Source organism: Dendronephthya gigantea, unplaced genomic scaffold, assembly GCF_004324835.1.
Source record: "Dendronephthya gigantea isolate DGI-Jeju-01 unplaced genomic scaffold, DenGig_1.0 000038F, whole genome shotgun sequence".
Classification (NCBI taxonomy): Eukaryota; Metazoa; Cnidaria; class Anthozoa; order Malacalcyonacea; family Nephtheidae; genus Dendronephthya; species Dendronephthya gigantea.
Window position 1 is genome coordinate 1,155,476 of NW_021163048.1, and position 21,189 is coordinate 1,176,664.

Below are 21,189 nucleotides of genomic sequence, written 5' to 3' on the forward strand. Positions count from 1 at the left end.
TGAAAAAAGAACGTTCCTTTAAAAAAGGAATTTGGCAAACGTACAACAAGATTAATAGTAATAATTAGGAAAAAATTCCAAGCATTCCAAGCATGTGCAAGGAATTTTTACTAGGCGATTAAGGAAACGTATTGATGCGAACAAACAAACTCACAGGCAGAATATAATGCGGTGCCAAACTTGGCGCGGGCACCGCAATTAGTAAACCGTGAAATTTTTGTACGCAATATCGTGAAGTACAGTAGCGTAGTCAATCTAACAATTTAGTTCCCCTATGGAAATTTCTGGTTGTTTTAGTTCGAAATTCATTGTTTTTACAGTCAGGTGGGCTACAATACTGCTAAAGGGCGTAGGGGAAGAACTATCAGTGTCCAATGTTGCGATTATGTCACTGGATTATGTCTATCACCATGATGACACTATCACACAGTGCCATCAGCCCATCACAGTCATCATTGTCATTGCGGACCCCCTCCCTCACGGCTTAAAACTGGTTCATTTTGGTAATATGACATAAAGTACTGCGATTGTGTTGTCCTGGCTGACATATTTATTGCGGGCTTATCTTCCATGTGCTTCTCACTCTTCTCATTTAAATTCCAGCATCGCGAGAAGAGTATGTTTTGGTAGAATGTTTTCTTCCTTTTCTGGTCCTACGGGCCATTTGAGTGGTGTGAGATTTTCTTTGTATTCAGAAGAGGAAATCAGAAAGCTGAGTGTGAAATGTGTGACTAATCCTCAGACGTTTGATCACTTTTCCAACCCTACATATGGAGGTCTCTATGATCCTGCATTTGGTCCAACGGACAGGGATGATTTATGTAGTACATGTGGTCAAAATAACATGTATTGTCCTGGGCATTTTGGTCATATTGAGTTAAAACTCCCCGTTTACCATCCTTTGTTTCTCAAATTGTTGGTTACAATATTGAGATCCACATGTTTTCAGTGTCACAAAATGAATGTGGAGAAAGGAACCAAATGCCTCTTCCAATGGTAAGTCCAACTGTCCAAGTAACTGTTTTCAACTGTATATTCTTGTAAAAAATCCTAATTGACAAGTTATTGTAATTGTAAATAATGAGTCAATTAGAGATGTGCATAGCCCAGCATAGGTTGTTGTTATTAACTTGTAGTTTTCTGATCAGGTAGGTTTGGTTAGCCAGTTAGATAGATGGTTCAGACTGTAAAGTTAAAGTACAGTTTTTTAGCACAGAAAATAATTCGAATCTAGTAGAATAATTTTTTGTATTTTTAAGTCAAATGAAAGCCCTTGATTATGGATTGTTAGCAGACACATTGGATCTTGAGACAATTGCCAACTCAGCTGCAGTGGATGTAAAAGGGAGCAGTATCATACTTCAAGATGTTGTTACTAATGCTGTACAAAAGTATTTAAAGGAAAGCCTAAAACAAATTGATGATAAAAAAAAGGTTAAAAAATCATGCAGTGGAAAGAATGTCACAGAACTGCGAAACAAGATAATCAAGGAATTCTTGAGGGATAAATTATCTTACAAAGCAAAAAAGTGCATTCATTGTGGCTCACCACGAAGAAATGTTAGGATTGAATACAACTCTAAAATATACTTAAAGGCTTTAAGTTCAAGGCAAGCAAGCAATTGGGAATCTGTTTCAAGACTTTCAAAATCAAATCCAAATACTAGTGCTATGCCAAATGAAGATTTAAGCAATGTTGGTTTGGAGGAAGAAGAATGTTCTGATGATGAGCTCACTGGTAATTAGTCATTTCCCAATCAAGCAGGGTGTTGGCTCTAGTCGCAAATCACAAAGTGTCTATGGACTGTTTGTCCAGAGGGACAAAAACTTCAGACTTTCATTGATTGTCCTCCAAACAATCCATTGATGCTTTGCGGTTTGTGACTAGACCCAGTACTCTGCTCGATTGGGAAATAGCTAATATTCCCTTTTGAACTTATTATATTAGCAGCCAATACTCCTCATGAGAAAACTTTACAGTAGCTTTCCACATTTGGGGTCAATGTTTACAAACGAATCTGCCAAAGAATTAGAATTTACTACTATCAGTGTATCTAGGCTCAAAATAACAGTTGGCTAGTCACATATTTATTGATAATTCACTTGGCCAAACTATTAACCCCTATTTTTTGCATTGAAACAATATTACAGTATGCTAACAGTTGAAAAGTTGTGTGTTTAGAAAACTTATAGGAAAAAGGAGACATTATAGGAAAAAGTATATATTTAAGTTTATCCATTGTTTCTTTATTTCTTTTTCATTTTACACTTGTCCTTCCATTTTAGATAAAAGGCCACTTCCATCACAAACTCAAAGTTCTACAGCTGAAGTTGAAAGAACAGATATTGTAAAGAGTGTGCAGCAAACCTACATTACCCCACTAGAAGTACAGGAACATCTTCATCGAGTGTGGGAAAAAGAAGAAACTCTCTTGGATTCATTACTTGGATCATATCCATCACCAACAGCAAGCAAAAGAAAATCATCGCCTCAGATGTTTTTCCTTAATGTTCTTCCTGTTCCCCCCTCACGATTTAGACCAGTAAGCTGTGTTTACTTGGACTTTCAGCTCAAAATATACTATGAGACCCTCCTGGGTCAAATGACCCAAACAGTGGCGTACAGGAGACAATGATTGGGGGGAGGCACATGTTCATATCTTCATGTTGTGCAAAATAATTATATGAATATGTGACACTCCCCCCCCCCAATTATCCTCTCCCGTACACCACTGGACCCAAAAGATGATTTTTAGATTAGCACTTTCACTCATTTAAACTTCTAAAAGCCAATCAAGTTATACCTCAGGAACAGTCCATGTAATCTTTGATGAGAAAGCATTAAGCTTTACACTCCGTTGTTGTTTGGTTTGCTCACCTCAAATACCACTTTTCAGATTTCTGTGATGGGCGACAAAAAGTTTGACAATCCCCAGTCAGCTAACCTCACTAAAGTTCTTGAAGACTGTCAGGTGTTAAAAGTTTGCTTGGATCAAATAAAACAAACAAGATCTAACAATGATGGCGAAGGAACAAGTGATGTTGCCAGCAGATCCTCATCTAGCACTGCAACAACTACATCGGTGAATATATCATATATCATGCAAAGGAATTTTTGTCTCGCCTCGTTTATATGACCATGTTATTCTCTTCCTCATTTGAGGTTCCTCAAAGCTTTGCCTTAGAGCGTTTGGTTTGTCGCGTTTTTTTGGTAGACAAATTATTCCTCGGGAGCCGAGAGAATAGAATCACTCCATTGGCAAAGAAATTATTGCCTCACCTCGTTTATACAACCATGTTATTCTCTTGCTCATTTGAGGTTCCTCAAAGCTCTGCCTTAGTTAATAATTTTGCCCTTCCAGTTTTGGTCTTCTGACTCCTAACGATATCCGTAAACAATGTTTTAGAGCACCTATGATAGAATTCCGGGTAAGAGCCCTGAGGAAAAACTTCAGAATACTTGGGTTCGACTTCAAAACGATGTCAACTGCTTTATTGACAGTGATCTGGATAAATTATCAACGAATCAAGCCAACGGGATAAAACAGGTATGTCCCCACAGCAGGATTATCAACTATTTTCTGAACCACATCAAGTATTTTGTCAACTGCATTTAGGAGTTGTGAATTTTTTAAATATTGTTTCATTATACAGTTACTTGAGAAGAAAGAAGGTCTGTTTCGAAAGCACATGATGGGCAAACGTGTCAATTTTGCTGCACGTTCAGTCATTTCGCCTGATCCATATATTAACACTGATCAAATCGGAGTTCCTGAGGCGAGTTTAAATTTAAAACTTTATTCTGGCCAGCTATAGTGTGTAGCCAATTATCTTGATTTCTTTAAGAATCTTATGTAAAGTTTTTGAATAAAATCAAACATTTTGTAGGTGTTTGCGAAGAAACTTACATATCCTCAACCAGTGACACCGTGGAATGTTAAAGAACTCCGACAAGCAGTCATTAATGGTCCCAACGTACACCCGGGGTAAGGTATTTGTTATATTAATAGAGTAATAAGGATTCCCAGAATTTAATTACTCGCTGTTGAGCTTTTCTAGAACTGCCTTTTTAGCTTTAGGGAATAAACCGCACTATACTTTTTAATGCTTGATGGTCTAAATTGTCTGTCAGATGTTTTTATTGGCATAATTTTTATGCTTATAGTGAGATCCATACTCCTAATTTAGTTCTTCACAATTTTTTAGATATGATATTACAAAACGCTTGTAGGTTTATGGTCTTTTATGAACTACTATATGCATCTTGTTTTAATGTCCTCGATTGATATATTTTCCAGAGCAAATTTGGTTGAGAACGAGGACGGCAAAAAGATTCTGTTGAATGCCACGGATCCTAACCAGAGACAAGCAATCGCAAAGAGATTATTGACGCCGTCGCATTCATCACTGCCCCTCAGTCAAAACAAGAAGGTAGCTTGATCCAAAGAAGCACCAGGTACTTGCATTCGATTCTTCTCTTCTTACAAGTTTTCTTGAAATTTTCTGAAGGTCTACCGGCATTTAAAAGACGGGGATGTATTGTTGCTCAATCGTCAACCAACTCTTCATAAACCGAGTATTATGGCTCATAAGGTAATGATTTAGCTTTGTACGCAGGCACTTTGGAAAACGTCCTAATGGTTGTATGCCTATTTAGCATTCGCAATCACTATGGTACAAGACTTACCAGTAATAATCTAGTATAGAGAGGTTATAGCTGTTATTAGGGCATTTTTTCACTATATACATATATCTATAGGGGGAAAGGAAAAATAATATAAGATTGTTGAAGAATATCCCGCTGAGGTTCGGTTTATCATTTTCATAGGCACGTGTTTTACCAGGTGAAAAAACAATTCGTCTGCACTATGCAAACTGCAAAGCGTACAACGCTGATTTTGATGGCGATGAAATGAATGCGCATTTTCCTCAGAACGAACTGGCGAGATCGGAGGCCTATAGTATTGGTTTGTATTTTATATTTACATGTAAGATCCCAAGGCAATGAAGGGCTTATACACAAGCGTATACCCCGAACACCAATATTGACAAAAAAAAAATTAGATACTATTCGTAAAGCCTGTGGAATAAAGGAATTTTTGTATTGAGTTTGCAGTCATTAACCTATAATTAATATTTTACCATTTTTTAGCCAGCACAAATTTCCAGTACCTCATTCCTAAAGATGGCAATCCTGTCAGCGGTTTAATTCAAGATCACATGGTTTCTGGCGTTTCTTTAACTATGCGAGATCGTTTCTTTAACAAGTACGTAGGGCTATTAAACATCGCGCATTGAGTTTAGCGTATTATCGTTTTAACTCATCATTACAGTTTAGTACAAGTTTTGTCCTCGAATGAAAAACCTTCATTAAAACTTTCAAAAATCGTTTTCAAATATCTTAAAAGACAACAGTTTTAAGGGCGTCATTAGAAAGTACAAATTATCTCGAAAATCTTGCGTGGTTCTTGTAAAATTCCTACTCAGTGAGTTGTTGGTGGCCATCTTAGCTATCACTACGGAGCCACCTTAACTTGATCCTTATATTTCAGATTGGATTATCAGCAACTTGTATTCTGTGCTCTTGCGACTATTACCAATCGGCGCTTCGAGCTGTTAAAACCGACTATTTTAAAACCACAGGAACTGTGGACTGGAAAACAGGTACGAAATAATTGCTGATCATATGGTAAATAAAAGGACATAGGCCCAAGGTAAAAACATTCAGGTGACAGAACATGTCGAGCTGATCAGGGTTGCCAGATTGCTGAAAAAAGAAGCCAAACATTGTTGTAGTCGGCTTTGTTTGAAACAAAGAAAACAACGATAATGGTAATAATATTTGGCTACTTTATTCAGTAATCTGGCAATCCTGGAGCTGATACGAAATTGACGGATACGCAACTTCCTGCAAATCGGGCTAAATATTGGCTATCGAGCGAGTTGGCTATTTTTGGTGAATTGCCCGATTCTCGACAACAAATTACCCCCGATCTACACCAGTCTCGTGCGTCTATAATCCTACGAATGACGTAACATGCATATTTGCAGCCTTGTTCCCAGGCGTTAAGTTAAATAAAAATAGGCACAATACAGTTCTTTTATTTCACGGGCGTTTTAATTCGGAATTAAAGATAGATTACATTTAGCCGATGTCTGTCCAGTAATTACATAAATGACGTCAGAAGGTGTTACCACCGACGTCTTCCGTTTGTCTATTACTGAGCAAGGCATGTTGTAAAACACTGACCGGACTGGACTGGGCTCGAAAAACGCTGACTCAGTCAGTGATTTGTAAAACACTGATTCATGAATGGGTCAGTGTTTTTCGAGTCCAGTCCAGTCCGGTCAGTGTTTTTACAACATGCCACTGAGCAGAAATGTACCTATTTTTGTTTTATGTAATGAATAAATGCAAAAGGAAGAGATATATTCATAGAAATGCCTGGAATTTCCGCTTGTTGATGCGAACTGACCACTGACGTGTCCGTATATTAATTAACGCACGCTTAAACTACTTTCATTGTCATTTGAAAAGATAATATTTATGAACCAAGTGCGATATGACAACCCTGAAGGGAAATATTAGCTTTAAAAAGCTTTTTTTTGACGAATGAGAACACAAACATATTTTATTCATGGAGGAAACGATATTTTATTGAATCTATCAGTTGAAAAAGAGACAGTTAATTAAAACAAACAAGTGGGCTTGGTTTTACAGTAAACGCGTTCCAGTTGCTATGGATTTCAATAATCATGATACGAAGTTATGGGAGTTTAAATTATCGGGGAAATACCGCGCATTGTCACGCGACAATGTCATGGGATTGTCCCATGACGAAGCTGTTTATGTATTTGCACTCAAACGTAATTTGTAACTGCATATAGATTGCATCATTCTTTTATTGTCTTCGTAGTAATACGATATTGTGATGCCATGCAGTTTGTGTAGTTTTTGTTCACACTTGAAGGTAAGCATTAAACGTGTATTATATACATGTGCAGCATATTTTATATAAACACGTTCTATAGACCTCGTCCTTGTTCTGTAGAGTATAGACTGTAGGAATTACATTTTATATTACGACTGTTAATCAACTGTAATGCTATTGTGACAAATATGAGACAATTTTTCTTAATACGAGGAATAAATTCCATTTTACCAAGAAACATGTATACATGTTTTGGTTTTTTTATATTAAACGGAACTTGAAACGAAATAATCGCCGTGTCAAAAAGCCGAATGATCATTGATTGCCGAAATCTAACTGTTTTAAACGGAATAAAACAAAAAAGCCATACACTATTTAATTTGCGAATATATAGTGTTATAGAGAATACTTTGAGCGAGAGGAGGGGAGGAATGGAAATTCAAGTGCAAACTTGCTTAATATGTATGTTCTTTCCTCGGTATTAAAAGCCGTGACGAAATGCATGCCTGCATCAGTGCATCGGCATTCAGTTATTACGCGACACCACGTGACCACGGCAATAATTTCAAGGTGATGTTATCGATATAAATAACATTTCCCTCTCTATTAAGCAACCAAGGGCCGGTTGTATCACTGAAGCCCGTTTAGCTGAGATAACACTCTTGTTACAACTCTCTTGAATGAGTCAACTTGAATATTATTCACTGAATACGTAGTTGTAAACAGTATCTTTGTATTAGTTCGCTTGTTGAATATAAACGGCGGACTTGCTTTCTATTTTGATCTTATTCAAATTATACGATGGCGAGTAATTGTACACAGATTTACCAATCTCTTCCACTCGTACACAATATATTGTCTTACGCTAATTTAATTAAACGTGACCGATATTCGCCGCATGTATTTGAGTACCTTTACTAATAACTCAATAAATATACTAACATAGCTTAACATGAATTCAATTCTATTGTTACAGTCTTATTTGCAGATCCGTATTCATCAAGTGCTATTTTTCTTACAAAATTGCTTTAATTATTTTGGCCTAATATTTGCACTGACGTTAAGGAATAAGAAAAAGTGCGAAGTGCTTAGTCATCAAGGATAAACAATTGTAATTGAAATTCATATTGAACTCCTGCTGTATGGTTTTCTTTTTATGACGTAATTGAGTGATATATATGTTATGCGGTCAAATTTTGAACGAGTAAACGAAACAAATTTGTAGTGAATAAAATTTTATGAAGTAAAGCAAGTTTATTGAATCGTATCCTCATCTTATCGGCATATCGAGCACTCTACTCAGATATTATTCTAAAAATTATAATTAAGGGTTAGAGACTGTTGTGAGTGTTTTGTTAACAAACAAGACGCCTGTTCTGGCGTTAACTCCGGCGCACGTGCCAGTCTTCAATATAGAGCTTCTGAACATAAACAATGCAGTTCATATTCGCATTTAGACGCCTTGCGAACCTAAATGTTCCATCGCGAAATTCAGAAGCACATCGTACTTTAAAAAGTATAGAAGTTCAATTGTTCAAAAATGTAAATAAACCGCATAATACATTCGCTTTGTCTTACACTTTGCCTTTGGAATTCGCGCTTATATAGTTATATTAAATCTTCAATCCTGTGCAAACTACGACGAGTCAAAGCGCCCATACACGACCACATCATCTTGTTAAACGGCGAAATAGCAGCGATATTACTAAAATAGGACCAGAATCTACACGTATTAAATATATTCTTACCCCAATTCAGTCTAAACTTAATCGAAAAGCATGAAAAGAACGGTTTATTTGTTCCTCTTGGAGGAATTGCCGTATCATGCGAGCGAAATCGAATCGCGCATCGGAAAATTAGCCAAAGCTGTGCACCACAACTCTTGGGAGACAAGACTGGGACATAGATAAATCCAATCACATACACATTTTAAATACTAGAATGTTTCGCGCCATTACAGACTTGCGACGACGAAAAATAATAAAAAAAAAAATAAAAAAAAAAAAAACAAAAACAAAACAAAACCGAGGCGAATTTTCAACTCCGTCGCTGACGCCGGAGTAATAAACCCACGCGCCATGACCATACAATGAACGAGAATATTGCACAAGGCCAATATTGAAATTTCGAGTTCATTGTATGATCAGTAAGTGCGTTTATTTGTGAACAAAACACGAACATAAAGTCTCTAACACTTTTAATATACAATCTGAGTTCATTGATTCACGTGATTGATTGCTGCATTATAAACCATGATTTTCATGGGTTATTGCGAACAAGCCACGATTTTCGTGGGTTTTTGCGAATAAATTATGATCCCCATGATCTGTCGCCAGGAACAAGAAACCACGTGATTGATTTTGACCAATCGCGTGAGTTGATTTAGGCCAATGCACGAAGATTGTATATTAACGAGGAATATCCCGACGATAGTTTTCAGTTTGTGTCGAGACCGTCGTATATATACATACACATGTATAATAATTAATTAACCTAAAAATGTGGATCTTCTAGCTAATAGCTATAATAACCATGGTCACACTAATTGTGTGTGTCCCTTCCTTTGAAGTGATTTGAAAGAACTAAATTTTCTCATCTTGCAGGTCTATGCAAAATTATCTCCCGAGCATATCTGAACCAAGATCTTATAGATGCAACGATTAAATAGGAAAGAAGAGGAACATGTCTTTGTTATCTCATGTTTTCTGACAAACTTGAAGGACAAAAAATCTGAAGTAATTGCTGCTGTATGCGCCTTGTTGAACAGCAATGGCGGTAAGCTTGCTCTAGATTTTCCTAGCCAGAAATGTGAGAAGAAAGATTTGGATCAAACAGGCAGGAAGATTGAGCAATGGATAAAGAATTTAATTGGAACCGTGAAGATGAAAAGGAAAGTCAAATTGGAAATATCAGCCGATCAAATGCTCTTGACCGTTAAAGGTTCTAACAGATTGATCACAGTTAATTACCACATGTACCTACCAAGTCACACGGAGGTTAATCAAGTCTCGCCGATTGAAACATTAGAAGAAATTAGGAAATGTTTGTTTGGAGACAAAGAGATGATTGCAATTAACGAGTTACCGACCGTACGACAGGTTTTTGTACAGGGAGAAGAGATGAAACTGATTGAAACGTACAGCGTTCAGTTTAAACAACTTGAAGACACTCCGACGAAGTCTACAACACTGGGAGATCGAGTTGTTGCAAATTGTAAACTCGTCCAGTATATTTCAGCGTTTGCTAACCATTGCGGTGGGGCTATTTATGTTGGAGTGGACGATAAACAACACCGCATCAACGGAGAAGTAATCTCAGCGAACGAAAGAAAATCGATTATCACGAAAGTTACCAAAAAAGTCGAAAACATGATCTGGCTTGAGCTACAAGATGGGCCATGCAAGGGCGTGCATTGGGACATCAATTTTTATCCCGTGGTGGACAAGTCTGGAAGATCTGTAACCTCGACTTTTGTTATTGTTGTCACAGTAGCACGTTGTCCTGGTGGTGTTTTCACTGAAGCGCCGGAGAGTTACCATTGTATCAATGGCTCAATTGAAGAAATGCCGTTGAGTACCTGGAAAGATTATCTTTCAGAACGGACACCCGATGTCACGGATGACCCGCAGAGGATTGAACCAACCAATGGTGTATCAACAAATACTGGTTCAACAAGTGTCGTGTCAACAATTGGTAGATCAGGTCCACTGCACATTGGTCGTTTACATTGGAGTTCCGTTCACAGTAGAAAGAGTTCTGCTAAAATGAACGGAATTTTGATTCGAAAAATTAACGATGGTTTGTATGATGAGTTTCAGGCTCTTGTGATGAAGGAGCAGGCGAATTGTCCAGAAGGTGAAATGAGTTTGGTCATTTTATCGATGAAGATAACAGCAAATTACAAGCAAGGGAAATTCAAAGATGTGCAAAGTGATATGGAAGAATACGAAAAAGAATTAAGTAAATCAAAAGATTGGATGATCGGCAAAGCCCGGGAGTTTCTTCTGAAATCATCAATCCAACGCTGCGACGGGCGAGTTCAGGAAAGCTACGAAGAAGCAAAAAATGGTTTAGCTACTGTAGAGCAGATTCCAGCAGGCATCGTTGTATGTAACTTTTATACAAACATTGCCACCGTCATAACTATCATATTGGAACAAGAAAATGATATGGAAATCAAAAAAAGTTTGAAAAAAGATTCGATCATGTTTTTTCAAAAGGCGCTTGAACACGCGCATATTGCCAATGATTATCTACCGTCGAAATTTGACAACATACAAAAGGTTAACATCAATTTAGCGTTTCTCCACCTGAATGGCTCGTTTGCGAATCGTGCAAGAGAAGGCAAAGTGGAAAAGGCAGCTATCGATACAGCGACAAATAATTTGAACGCTGTTGATAGATGTATCAATGAAGGCTATTCGCTTTCAGATTATCGTAGTTGTCAGTACCTTTTGGCACGTTCATTGCTGTTCTACCGACGTTCACAGAACCTCGTAGCGGAGGAAAACGACAGAAGATCTCAAATGTTAAAGAGCGCGTTGAAGTTTTCAACAGAAGCAAAAGAAAAGGCAACTCAATGTAATTTATTTGAGATGATTCATTGCACTTCAAGACATATAGACTTTTACCAGGGACTGGTAAAGTATGCGGTATTTACTTGAGATGTAATGGACTCAGGACGATGTATTTGCCACTTACTTATATGGCAATTATCCAAGTAATGTGTGATCGAAGTCTTATCATACTTCAGTGCCTGGCACTTCAGACTTTGCGCATAGAATTGACTTTGCTTATTCAAAGAATCCGGCTATAACGCACAAAGGACAATATTTCTTTACTTTATGATCTAGAAAGTTGTTTCTCTGATTATTGAGTTGAGATGATTGCTTAAATCAAGTTTAAATCTTGATATACATTTCCTTCGGCGTATCTATCTAGGACTGACTTTTCTCAGGTCTTGTCCAGTTTGATGAAAAAATGCGACATTTTCCGGGGTATATGAACGTATGTTCTCCCCTCTTGCATATGTCCTCCACTGATTGTATTTTATTTATCGTTATTCAATAACATGCATTATAAGTTACTTAAGTAATTGATCCTCCCTGATCATAGCTGTTCCAAAGAATATTTCCATTTTAATGTAATTTGGTTTTATAATTTTGAACATGTATTGACATGGGGAGGTGGATAAATTAATGTATTATACTAGACCTAACTAGACCTGTATATATGGATGCGGTGTATACGTGTTGAATCGTGATGTAAATATTCCATAACTAGAAAGTAATATAAAACCTTTGCGTATAAAAAATATATAACTGTAATATCATGTATGCTTCTGTCGTTTTTATCTGCATTTTGTTGAACTCGTACCTGTATTTTTCATATTTCGTGCAAACAGGCAAACGTAATAGGCTTCCCCTAAATGGCAAATTGGGTTGTGAAAAAAAAACGGGTGGAAATTTCTATAAAAATAGTGAATTATTTTTGGGACAAGGTTCTGTATATAAATACTCCCTTATTACTTTTGCGCAGGTTATCTCAACGATATTGATTAATGTTATTCCTGCGAAGTGCAAAAGGCTTAACTTGCATGGAAAATCAAAGATCGCTGGCAAAGTAAGTGTATTTATTTTGGCATGAACGTTGTATGATATGTCAGTAATTTGCGGAAACAGAGATCAGTATGCCAACGCAAAACTCTATAGTATATGGTATCGGGAGAGGTTTTGCCTGGTGGTATATTGCGATACGTATTCCAGTGACAATGTGCTGGTGAAGTAGAAGTGAACATTAAACGTCGTATTTGAAAGCGAAAAATTATGGGGGGGGGGGGGGTGGCCGAAAGGTGTTTCAGAAACAATGTTGAAATGTGTTCGGCTTTGCTAAATATTCTCACTGCATCTGATGGGTATTTATAAACCACTTTAACGCAAAGTTGATCTCCGATCTATAGAGTTGGGTAACAGGAACGCCTCGACGTAGCTTGGCCAATGGAATGGAGATTAAAGCAAATGAAATGTGTGAATCCCAGGTAATGGTTACATATTAGAATAAGCCTGTATTTGAGATGTAAACCTTGCAACTGAAAAATCCTCCAAATACTTATCAAGCTTGCACAACAGCATTGCCAATACAATTTCATTATATCAATGTATTGTATAGGTGATTATTCGTGATGGTGAACTGCTCTGTGGTGTTCTTGACAAAGCACATTATGGATCAACTCCATTTAGCTTGGTGCATTGTTGTTATGAGGTAAATCAATTTCTCAAATCATGATTATTTATGAATAGTATATTTTCACAAAGGGCTAGTGTATGTGCATGCCCAAGTTTAGATTTCTATTTAGGCACGTGGAAATGGATGGCCTTAGTACCTCTTTTCTAACCTTGTACCAGGAAGGCTATCTGGTAACCTATAAATTATATATTATCTCTAGCTTTATGGCGGAGTGGTGTCCAGTCTCTTGCTGTCCGCTCTGGCTCGTGTATTCACATCTTTCCTACAAATGCGTGGTTTCACTCTGGGTGTAGAAGACATTATAGTCAGGAAAAAACCCGATGAAAGAAGAAGGAAGATTATGAAGAAAGGCCGTCGTTGTGGACACGAAGTAGCGACTGAAGCTCTGGGTCTTCCTGAAGACACGGAAAAGTGCGTGTATTTGGTAAATTCACTAAGCTACCGAAAACTGGTTGAGTTAGCGAGGGTTTTCTACAATATATTGCAACATTGCCCTTATTTTTAAACGAAGACTTTGTGCCAAACCATGGGTATTAAAAATATCCAATAAAATCAACCCTGTTCAGCCACAAATAGTAGCTACCGTCATGTTTGCGACAACTCTTAGCCTTAAGCATCAACTTGCTATGATCATATTTTCAACACGAGCAACTTTCATCAACTCTAATGCAGCCTAAATTTTTTACTTTAACCCTATCGTAGCAAAACGAAGCTTGTATATGGGTAAAACTGATGACTTTAACACAGAACAATTCGCTACATTTTGCTATGATACGGTTGCATACTACATACTATCCAGTGTGAGGCTTTCCTTATACAGTAATCATTTTCTTTAGTGAAGTATTAATGGAACGATTTCAAGCTGCTCACCACAGCAGAGATGATAACGACATGAAAGAGCTGGACTTAAAAATGAAAGGAAAAACAGATCAGGTTCAGGATCAGATTAACAAACAATGCATTCCTTCAGGCTTACTGAAGAATTTCCCGCAGAACAACCTTCAGCTTATGGTCCAATCTGGTGCGAAAGGATCGGTAGTCAACTGCATGCAAATATCGTGTTTGCTTGGGCAGATTGAGCTGGAAGGTCGCCGTCCGCCATTAATGATAAGTGGTCGTTCCCTGCCTTCATTTCTTCCTTATGATCCCAGCCCGCGTGCGGGTGGTTTTGTGGACGGACGTTTTTTAACTGGCATAAGACCTCAAGAGTATTTCTTTCATTGTATGGCTGGACGAGAGGTAAGAAAACTGAGAGTTTTTGCACAAAAACAACATATACGGCGAGCCACAAATTATCTGTATTTTTAAATTTTTGTCTTGAAGTATTGAAGAACTGAAGTAGCTATTACTCTCACGAAATACAGTTTTAGTAATAATAATCCCGCCTATCCCAGTTTGTATATTACATATGATATTTCTGTTTGTGTTATTCCATGTGCAGGGTTTGGTTGATACCGCTGTGAAGACAAGTCGCAGTGGCTACCTTCAACGATGTCTTATCAAGCATTTGGAAGGGTTGCATGTTGGATATGACTTGACAGTAAGGGACAGTGACGGATCTGTTGTACAGTTTTGCTACGGGGAGGATGGCTTAGATGTCTTGAAAACTGCTTGTTTATCTCAGAAGCAGTTTCCGTTCATGGCCAGTAATTATAAGGTATAAACTGTCATACTTCCATCGTGATTACTTCCATACAGTTGATGCCGGTTCAACATGAAGACACATCCGCCACCCAGCACGGTGCACGTTCAATTTACGATTGCGCGATTCGCACATCCGAAATCGAACATCCCTGTCCCAGTCGATTCAATTACGACCCGTCAATCCCTATTTTAATGTCATTTCCTTTAATTCAGGCCTTGATTACACAGTTGAAACCTGGGGCAGCCGTTGCTCAACTAGACTCTTCTTCAGCAGGAAAAGCCCAGCGAAAGGTGGGTGAGATATTTGATCATACTGAAATGTTAATGAACTGACCTCTTATTTACATAGATTAGCAATCAAAAATCGCGTTTTGCATGGTGGTGGCAAAACATACCACAGTTGGAAAATAATTTGTATAGTTTAATATAACACCGACTTTATATATTTGAAGCTTGATCGTTGGATCAGAAAAAATAAGCAATCACCAAGTGAAAAACGGACAAGAATCTCCTCCCTGAGTTCTCTTGTTAAAGAGACGACTCCTGATGAATCATCGAACAGTTCTAAAGAGCGAAACATATGGACAGTAAGTATACAACTGAAAACATTATTTCAAAATTCATAGTGGTCGAATATAAATAAGGTTTTATGTATTTTATGAGATATTACCCTGTTTGGTCATGAAAACCATTTCATGCACAGTTTATTTCGTAGGTGAATAAAAGTTTCATTGATGCCTGGCGTTCAGCCTCTCCCCATCTAAGAGAGAGGTGCGTATTATGTAAGAGTTAGAGAGTTTGGCAATAGTGCTCTTTAAAATGTTTGTCTCACAACTGTCTTATGACGTTTAAATGGTCAAAGTGAAGTGACAATCTCTTTATCAAGTGTTGCGTCATAAGAAGTGTCTCGAGACACAGAGTCGGAAACCCGGCAGTATCAATGTCTTATGGTTTTTCTGTTTCTCAGATACGCGCGGCGGCGTGCACCAGATCCAGTCCTTTCTAAAATGTCTCCAGCTTGTCACGTGGGTGCGGTTTCAGAGAAGTTTCACTCCAGTCTTATGAAGTACATCACAACTAACCCAGATAATTGTCTAACTGATCAACCCGAAGAATTTGCGTACGTATAATATTATTATTAATTTGTGAAAATCAAAATAAAACGGGGGGTTGAATAATGTAGTCAGAAATTGTGTAAAATGATAAAAAATCAAACAGCAAGGTTTTTCATCTGTTACATTACTGAAATTTTACGTTAAGTCCGAAGCAAACAGGCTAATGCAGTCAGGTGAACTGTGAAGGCAACAGTCTGTAGTCTTATGGAGGTGCTTTTTCCTTTTCGTATACTCGGGTGCCACGTCTCTGGGTGTTTTTGTCATTTTATTTTGTGTGTGTCAACTATGCAAGCTTATGCAAGCATATGCTTATGTACATTTAGAACAAAATTGTCTGCTGAAAAATTTCAAATTTTAATGCATTTGAAAGCTCTTCGCTCATTGGCTGAACCTGGAGAGGGCGTCGGTTTATTGGCTGCCCAAGTAAGTCTGCATGAAAGAAAACTATCTATGTATTATTACCATTCTGAACGTGCACGTGCATGCCTAAAACACTGGCATTTATATATAGCTTGGAGGAATTTTGTGAAAATGTGTAATATAGGGCCACAAAATGTTGCCTGAAAAACATATTTGAATAATAATGGTTATCTCATTTCAGTCTATTGGCGAACCGTCGACACAAATGACATTGAATACCTTTCATTTTGCCGGTCGTGGTGAAATGAACGTTACTCTAGGTATCCCAAGAATGAGGTACGATCTTTAAGAAAAACAGAAGAAATGATATGTTTGACTGTGCAGTCAATTGTCAATATTAACTACCCTGAATTGAATACTAAATTCCTGCCAGAATCACAAGAATGCATGACAGTTAATTTTGTTTGAATGTCTTAAACTTTCTCTTTTAGAGAAATCTTGATGACTGCGAGTGCTAATATAAAGACGCCCACCATGGAAGTTCCACTGAGGTCGGGAAAGAAAGCTTTGAAACAAGCAAAGAAATTGAAGTCCAAGTTTGCAAAAGTCACTTTATCACAGGTATTGAAAACTTTTCGTAAAATTTCACTACGTTGCATTGCGGTATATTTTATCATGCTTAAACACAATACCGTACTGTACGAGATTAATCAAATTTTTTTCCCCTTAAATTTGTGTTGTTTAACATTCCCGCTCCTTGGCACGTCGGCATTACTTCATAACGTGGAGTAAGACGTTATGACAAAATAGCATTATATGAAAAATCCCACTTTATGAAGTTACTGAATTGCTTTGACTTTTGAATTTTCGTTGATTCGGTAATAATTCAACATTTAAAAACAGGTGTTAAAACATGTTGAAGTGTGTGAAACGCTTTCGTCTAAGCAAGCTGGGACGAGGTAACGAATAACATTTTGTTCATAAGTTGTATGGCGGTTTGCATCAAGAGCATTTGCTACGGAGAAAAAAAGCATTATTCTTTGAAATTTATTTGTATCTAAATTTTAGATCCCGTATGTATCGCATACGATTCCAGTTTTTACCACATGACGCGTACCAGGTATAAACACGTACTTAGTACTTAGTCGGAATGTCAGGTCCAAAGATAATTCTTATCTCACAGTTCAATTACGAGTCGAAAATGCCAAGCCCAAGTTGAAAATATATAATTCTGTTTCTGCCTTTTTTGCAGGGAGAACTATTTGTCACGCCTGAATCCATTTTGATTTACATGGAAACGATATTTTTCAAGAAGTTAACCTCGGCAATCGCGCGCGTTATCAGAGCTGCTCAAAGAGCAAGGTGAGATTCACTGCAAACATCTTATCTTACCTTATATATTGATTATGAAATTTGTTACGTATTACGAAAATTATGTCTGTATAAATATAGTTTGCTCGATACCACTCATGAAAGAATATCAGGGCAAAACGAGTCAAGTGAAGGTGCCGTTAACGAAAAAGAAGGTGAGAATTAAGCTATGAGAGAGTTGATTATGCGTATTCTGAAGTGCGATGGGGAGACGCTGTCGTCTCTTCTCGTTTCGTCGTCTTGAAGATACGAAAGTATAAAGCTAGGGAACATTATGAACGATTGTAAAAAAGTTTGTATTTCACTATATCAGAATGGTAAAAGCAATTTAGATAACTTTTCCTCGCTCTCTTCCGAAATCTTGGGGCTTCCAGCTCTAAAGTCTAAACTTATAATTTTTTTCTGATTTAAACTAGACTCGTTGAATTCGAGCAGTAAATACGACGAAGACGATGATAATGCTGACCTATCAGAAGAAGAGGCAGACGCTGATGGTGATGCAACTGGAGAGAGAAATAAAAAGAAGAGAGAACAAGTAAGATCTCAACTGAAACACTTTTTTAAAGCACGTCCAGAAGGATAAGTATAGGGGGGTAGGTTGTGCGCGGGTGTATGATGAACACGTGCATTGGTAGCAGTTGCATTGTGGGTTGGGGAACGATATACAGTTGTATGATGGGCAGTGTTTAGTGAAGTGCGTTGTGGTCAGTGCATTATGAGCAAGGGCATTGTGGAGGAGGATGTTAGGTGAATTTAAAATACCCCAGCTTAAAAAATCGCCTTTTTTAAGAAATGCGTAAACCGTAGTGTTTTTTTGTGCATTTCTTTTTCATCAGCATGCCAGTTACGAAGCACCTGATCAAGACGAGGAACAAATCAACAAAAATCTAATAGAAAGTGAAGAAAGTAAGCTAAAAATATATTTAATATTTCAGATTCGTTCCTACCGAACACACAAACAAGAGAACACAAATTTTACGTTTTGTTTTTCTTGATATACCCGTCTTATTAATGTTTTTAGCGATTTACACTGTCTTTCTATAATGATATTACTGATACTCAAAATTGTGGTTTGCAGTGAAGATGTTAAATGTTTACGAAGATTTTGCTGTTGGATTTTTCACGCCTGATCGCACCTTTACCGCGAGTCATAACAAATAATAAGCTATCTTAAATATAAGTTATACTCCTATATTATCACGATGCAAAGCGCCACGAACATTAAACCAGAGAATATATTGGTCATTTATCGATCAGCTTGTTTGAATATACAGGGAAGAAGTTAATCCCAAATTGATGGGGGATTCAAAAATTGATCTTCGTATTTATGTAGCTAAGTTTATTAAAAGAGACTTCGTATTGTAATCTTTTTGTAGGTGACTCGGACGATGAAGCGAATACACCCAGCAAATTACAAGGTTTGCTTGCATTAAACGTATATAGAAGACGCAAAGTTTCGTCATAGCATACTTCTATAAGTTTCTTTTTATTTACATGCGTATGGCATAGTAAACGGTTGCAAGCATTACTTTACTTAATTATAGAGAATTATTTTCCAGATGAAGACAAGGCGGATATGGCAATGGAGGTCGCGTCACAATCAAAAGAAACAAACCCAGCTCATGACAAAAGGATTACTGTGAGTTTCACAATTACGTTTTACAAATTACAACGCAACTGATTGAATGGGAAAAGGGGACCCAAACTTCCAGCCTCCATATCGGCCCAAAAATTGTGTTTGGATCATTCATGTGAAATCTCGTCGAGATTATATAGTTGGGAAAAACGAAATCTTGAAATTTGATTTTGACATCATTGAATATGCACTGCCTCTTGGGAGCCAATGTCATATGACTGCTATATCTCTGGCATCTCTGACATGGGAATTTTTTCACTGATTTAGAACGTAATGCTGAACAATCCAAATGTTGCGTCGTATTGCTTTGACGAGGGAGATCAAGAATGGTGTGAAGTGAAATTAAGGGTAAACTTTTCCACATTTCTTTGGATTTTTTTAGACCTTGTTGACAATTCCTGCGTAGAATGTAGAAGGAAAAATTTAAATCAAATCGAAATAAACTATTTTCAAATGCCGCTAAGTTCATCGGTGCATGTTACTTTAGTTTCCAGTCACCGGCAGTAAGGTGATGCTCACAACACTTATGGAAAAATTGGCGACACAGGTTTGTTATTCTCTCAGTCAATTTTGAACCCAGTATATTAATCCCTAATCTTCATATAGCCATTTCACTTTAGGAGCCTACGTTCACTTTGTGAACATTGGCGATGAAAATATCGTTTTTCAAGGTGCAGATTTTCTTTGATAAAAGGATTTCTCTCCTAGAGTGTTATTTACGAAACCCCGGGAATAACACGGTCTTTCCTGGTGGAAAACAAAGACAAACCATCTATGTTTAAGACAGAGGGAGTGAATTTGAAGGTGAGTACAGATCACTGAGCTATATAATAATATATAGGAATTATTATATAGCTCAGTGGTACAGATGCGTTAGCCTACGTCTTTTTTCCTTTCGTCTATTCTCTGTTTACTATAATTAAACCATATGATCCAATGCAGAAGAGTGATTTTACAGTATGGTCCATCGATTTTTTCTAAAATTAATTGTTGTATTGTATAGGTGATGTGGAATCATCCTGAAGTATTTGAAATAGAGAAGTTGTATACCAATGATACTCACCAGGTTGCTAATACATACGGTATTGAAGCTACCGGTCGGGTCATTGCCACTGTAAGTGTATATATAAAACCAGACTCACGCAGACTGTGTTTAATCTTAACTCTTATAAAGGCTGAGGTTGCTTGTAACTAAACGCAATCACTTCGCTGTGTCTAAATATTAGGTAATGAATATCTTACCTAATGTAATCTTAAGAACAAACCTTATTTCGTCAGCTCTGAAATTCGCGAGTCGGAAGTAACGGAAAAACGTTCACTTCCACATGCAAATTTAAGGAAGCAAATTATAGGTCTGTTTTCAGGCTATATTATGAGTCACACGATTAAGCCTTGATAGAACTGGACAACCCGAAATTTGCGGCGAAGAGTAAATCTTTTATAGCCAAATCAATGGCGTCAAAAAAATTTTTCTCAAAAGTCTAACTTTGAAATTTCTAGGAAATTAAGAACGTGTTTGGTGCGTATGGTATTGAGGTGGATCCACGTCATTTGACTTTGGTTGCTGACTACATGACGTTTGAGGGCTCCATCAAGGCTTTCAATCGCATAGGAATTGAATCAAATGCTTCGCCATTCCAAAAGATGAGTTTTGAAACGACCATGCACTTCTTGCGCGGTGCAACCATCTCAGGAGATACAGAACAATTATCTTCGCCTTCCTCACGACTTGTCGTTGGCCGTGTGGTTGGTGGGGGAACTGGATGCTTTGACTTAAAAATACCTCTGTGTTAAAAGTTTCGTAAAATTTGAAAAATAAATCAATTGACACGATAATTTTGGTGGAAATTTTGTAACTTCTTGATCCGTATAATTCATTTCATAT

At 37.4% G+C, this 21,189-nt stretch overlaps 2 protein-coding genes across 3 annotated transcripts; both read left to right on the forward strand.

The window, feature by feature from the left end:
* Nucleotides 1-598: 598 nt before the first annotated feature.
* LOC114526273 (DNA-directed RNA polymerase I subunit RPA1-like) lies at nt 599-21,130 on the forward strand. 2 transcript variants are annotated; one of them, XM_028547825.1, is made up of 38 exons: nt 599-996; nt 1,260-1,738; nt 2,287-2,543; nt 2,898-3,083; nt 3,408-3,548; nt 3,655-3,777; nt 3,889-3,986; nt 4,299-4,431; nt 4,510-4,593; nt 4,829-4,967; nt 5,153-5,267; nt 5,553-5,664; nt 12,471-12,554; nt 12,892-12,969; nt 13,101-13,193; nt 13,378-13,589; nt 14,015-14,417; nt 14,620-14,835; nt 15,036-15,113; nt 15,275-15,409; nt 15,538-15,593; nt 15,790-15,942; nt 16,261-16,360; nt 16,539-16,633; nt 16,789-16,918; nt 17,201-17,256; nt 17,366-17,417; nt 17,550-17,659; nt 17,750-17,823; nt 18,085-18,203; nt 18,505-18,574; nt 19,045-19,086; nt 19,213-19,307; nt 19,572-19,652; nt 19,792-19,851; nt 20,013-20,108; nt 20,308-20,418; nt 20,805-21,130. In XM_028547825.1, the coding sequence occupies exons 1-38, from the start codon at nt 632-634 to the stop codon at nt 21,096-21,098; spliced, it is 5,325 nt and encodes a 1,774-aa protein (XP_028403626.1). In that variant the 5' UTR covers nt 599-631; the 3' UTR covers nt 21,099-21,130. The 2 variants fall into 2 exon arrangements, with proteins under 2 accessions (XP_028403626.1, XP_028403627.1); XM_028547826.1 differs by having other exon boundaries at nt 19,228-19,307.
* LOC114526274 lies at nt 6,885-12,388 on the forward strand. The gene is made up of 2 exons (XM_028547828.1): nt 6,885-6,971; nt 9,536-12,388. The coding sequence occupies exon 2, from the start codon at nt 9,584-9,586 to the stop codon at nt 11,594-11,596; it is 2,013 nt and encodes a 670-aa protein (XP_028403629.1). The 5' UTR covers nt 6,885-6,971; nt 9,536-9,583; the 3' UTR covers nt 11,597-12,388.
* Nucleotides 21,131-21,189: the final 59 nt, after the last annotated feature.

Bases quoted from the DNA above. Each gene is read 5' to 3' on its own strand.
- LOC114526274 (XM_028547828.1), top strand. From the start codon at position 9,584: ATGCAACGATTAAATAGGAAAGAAGAGGAACATGTCTTTGTTATCTCA.
- LOC114526273 (XM_028547825.1), top strand. From the start codon at position 632: ATGTTTTCTTCCTTTTCTGGTCCTACGGGCCATTTGAGTGGTGTGAGA. The intron at 4,432-4,509 runs GTAGCTTGATCC...AATTTTCTGAAG, and splicing joins CCCTCAGTCAAAACAAGAAG to GTCTACCGGCATTTAAAAGA. The intron at 13,590-14,014 runs GTGCGTGTATTT...CATTTTCTTTAG, and splicing joins CTTCCTGAAGACACGGAAAA to TGAAGTATTAATGGAACGAT.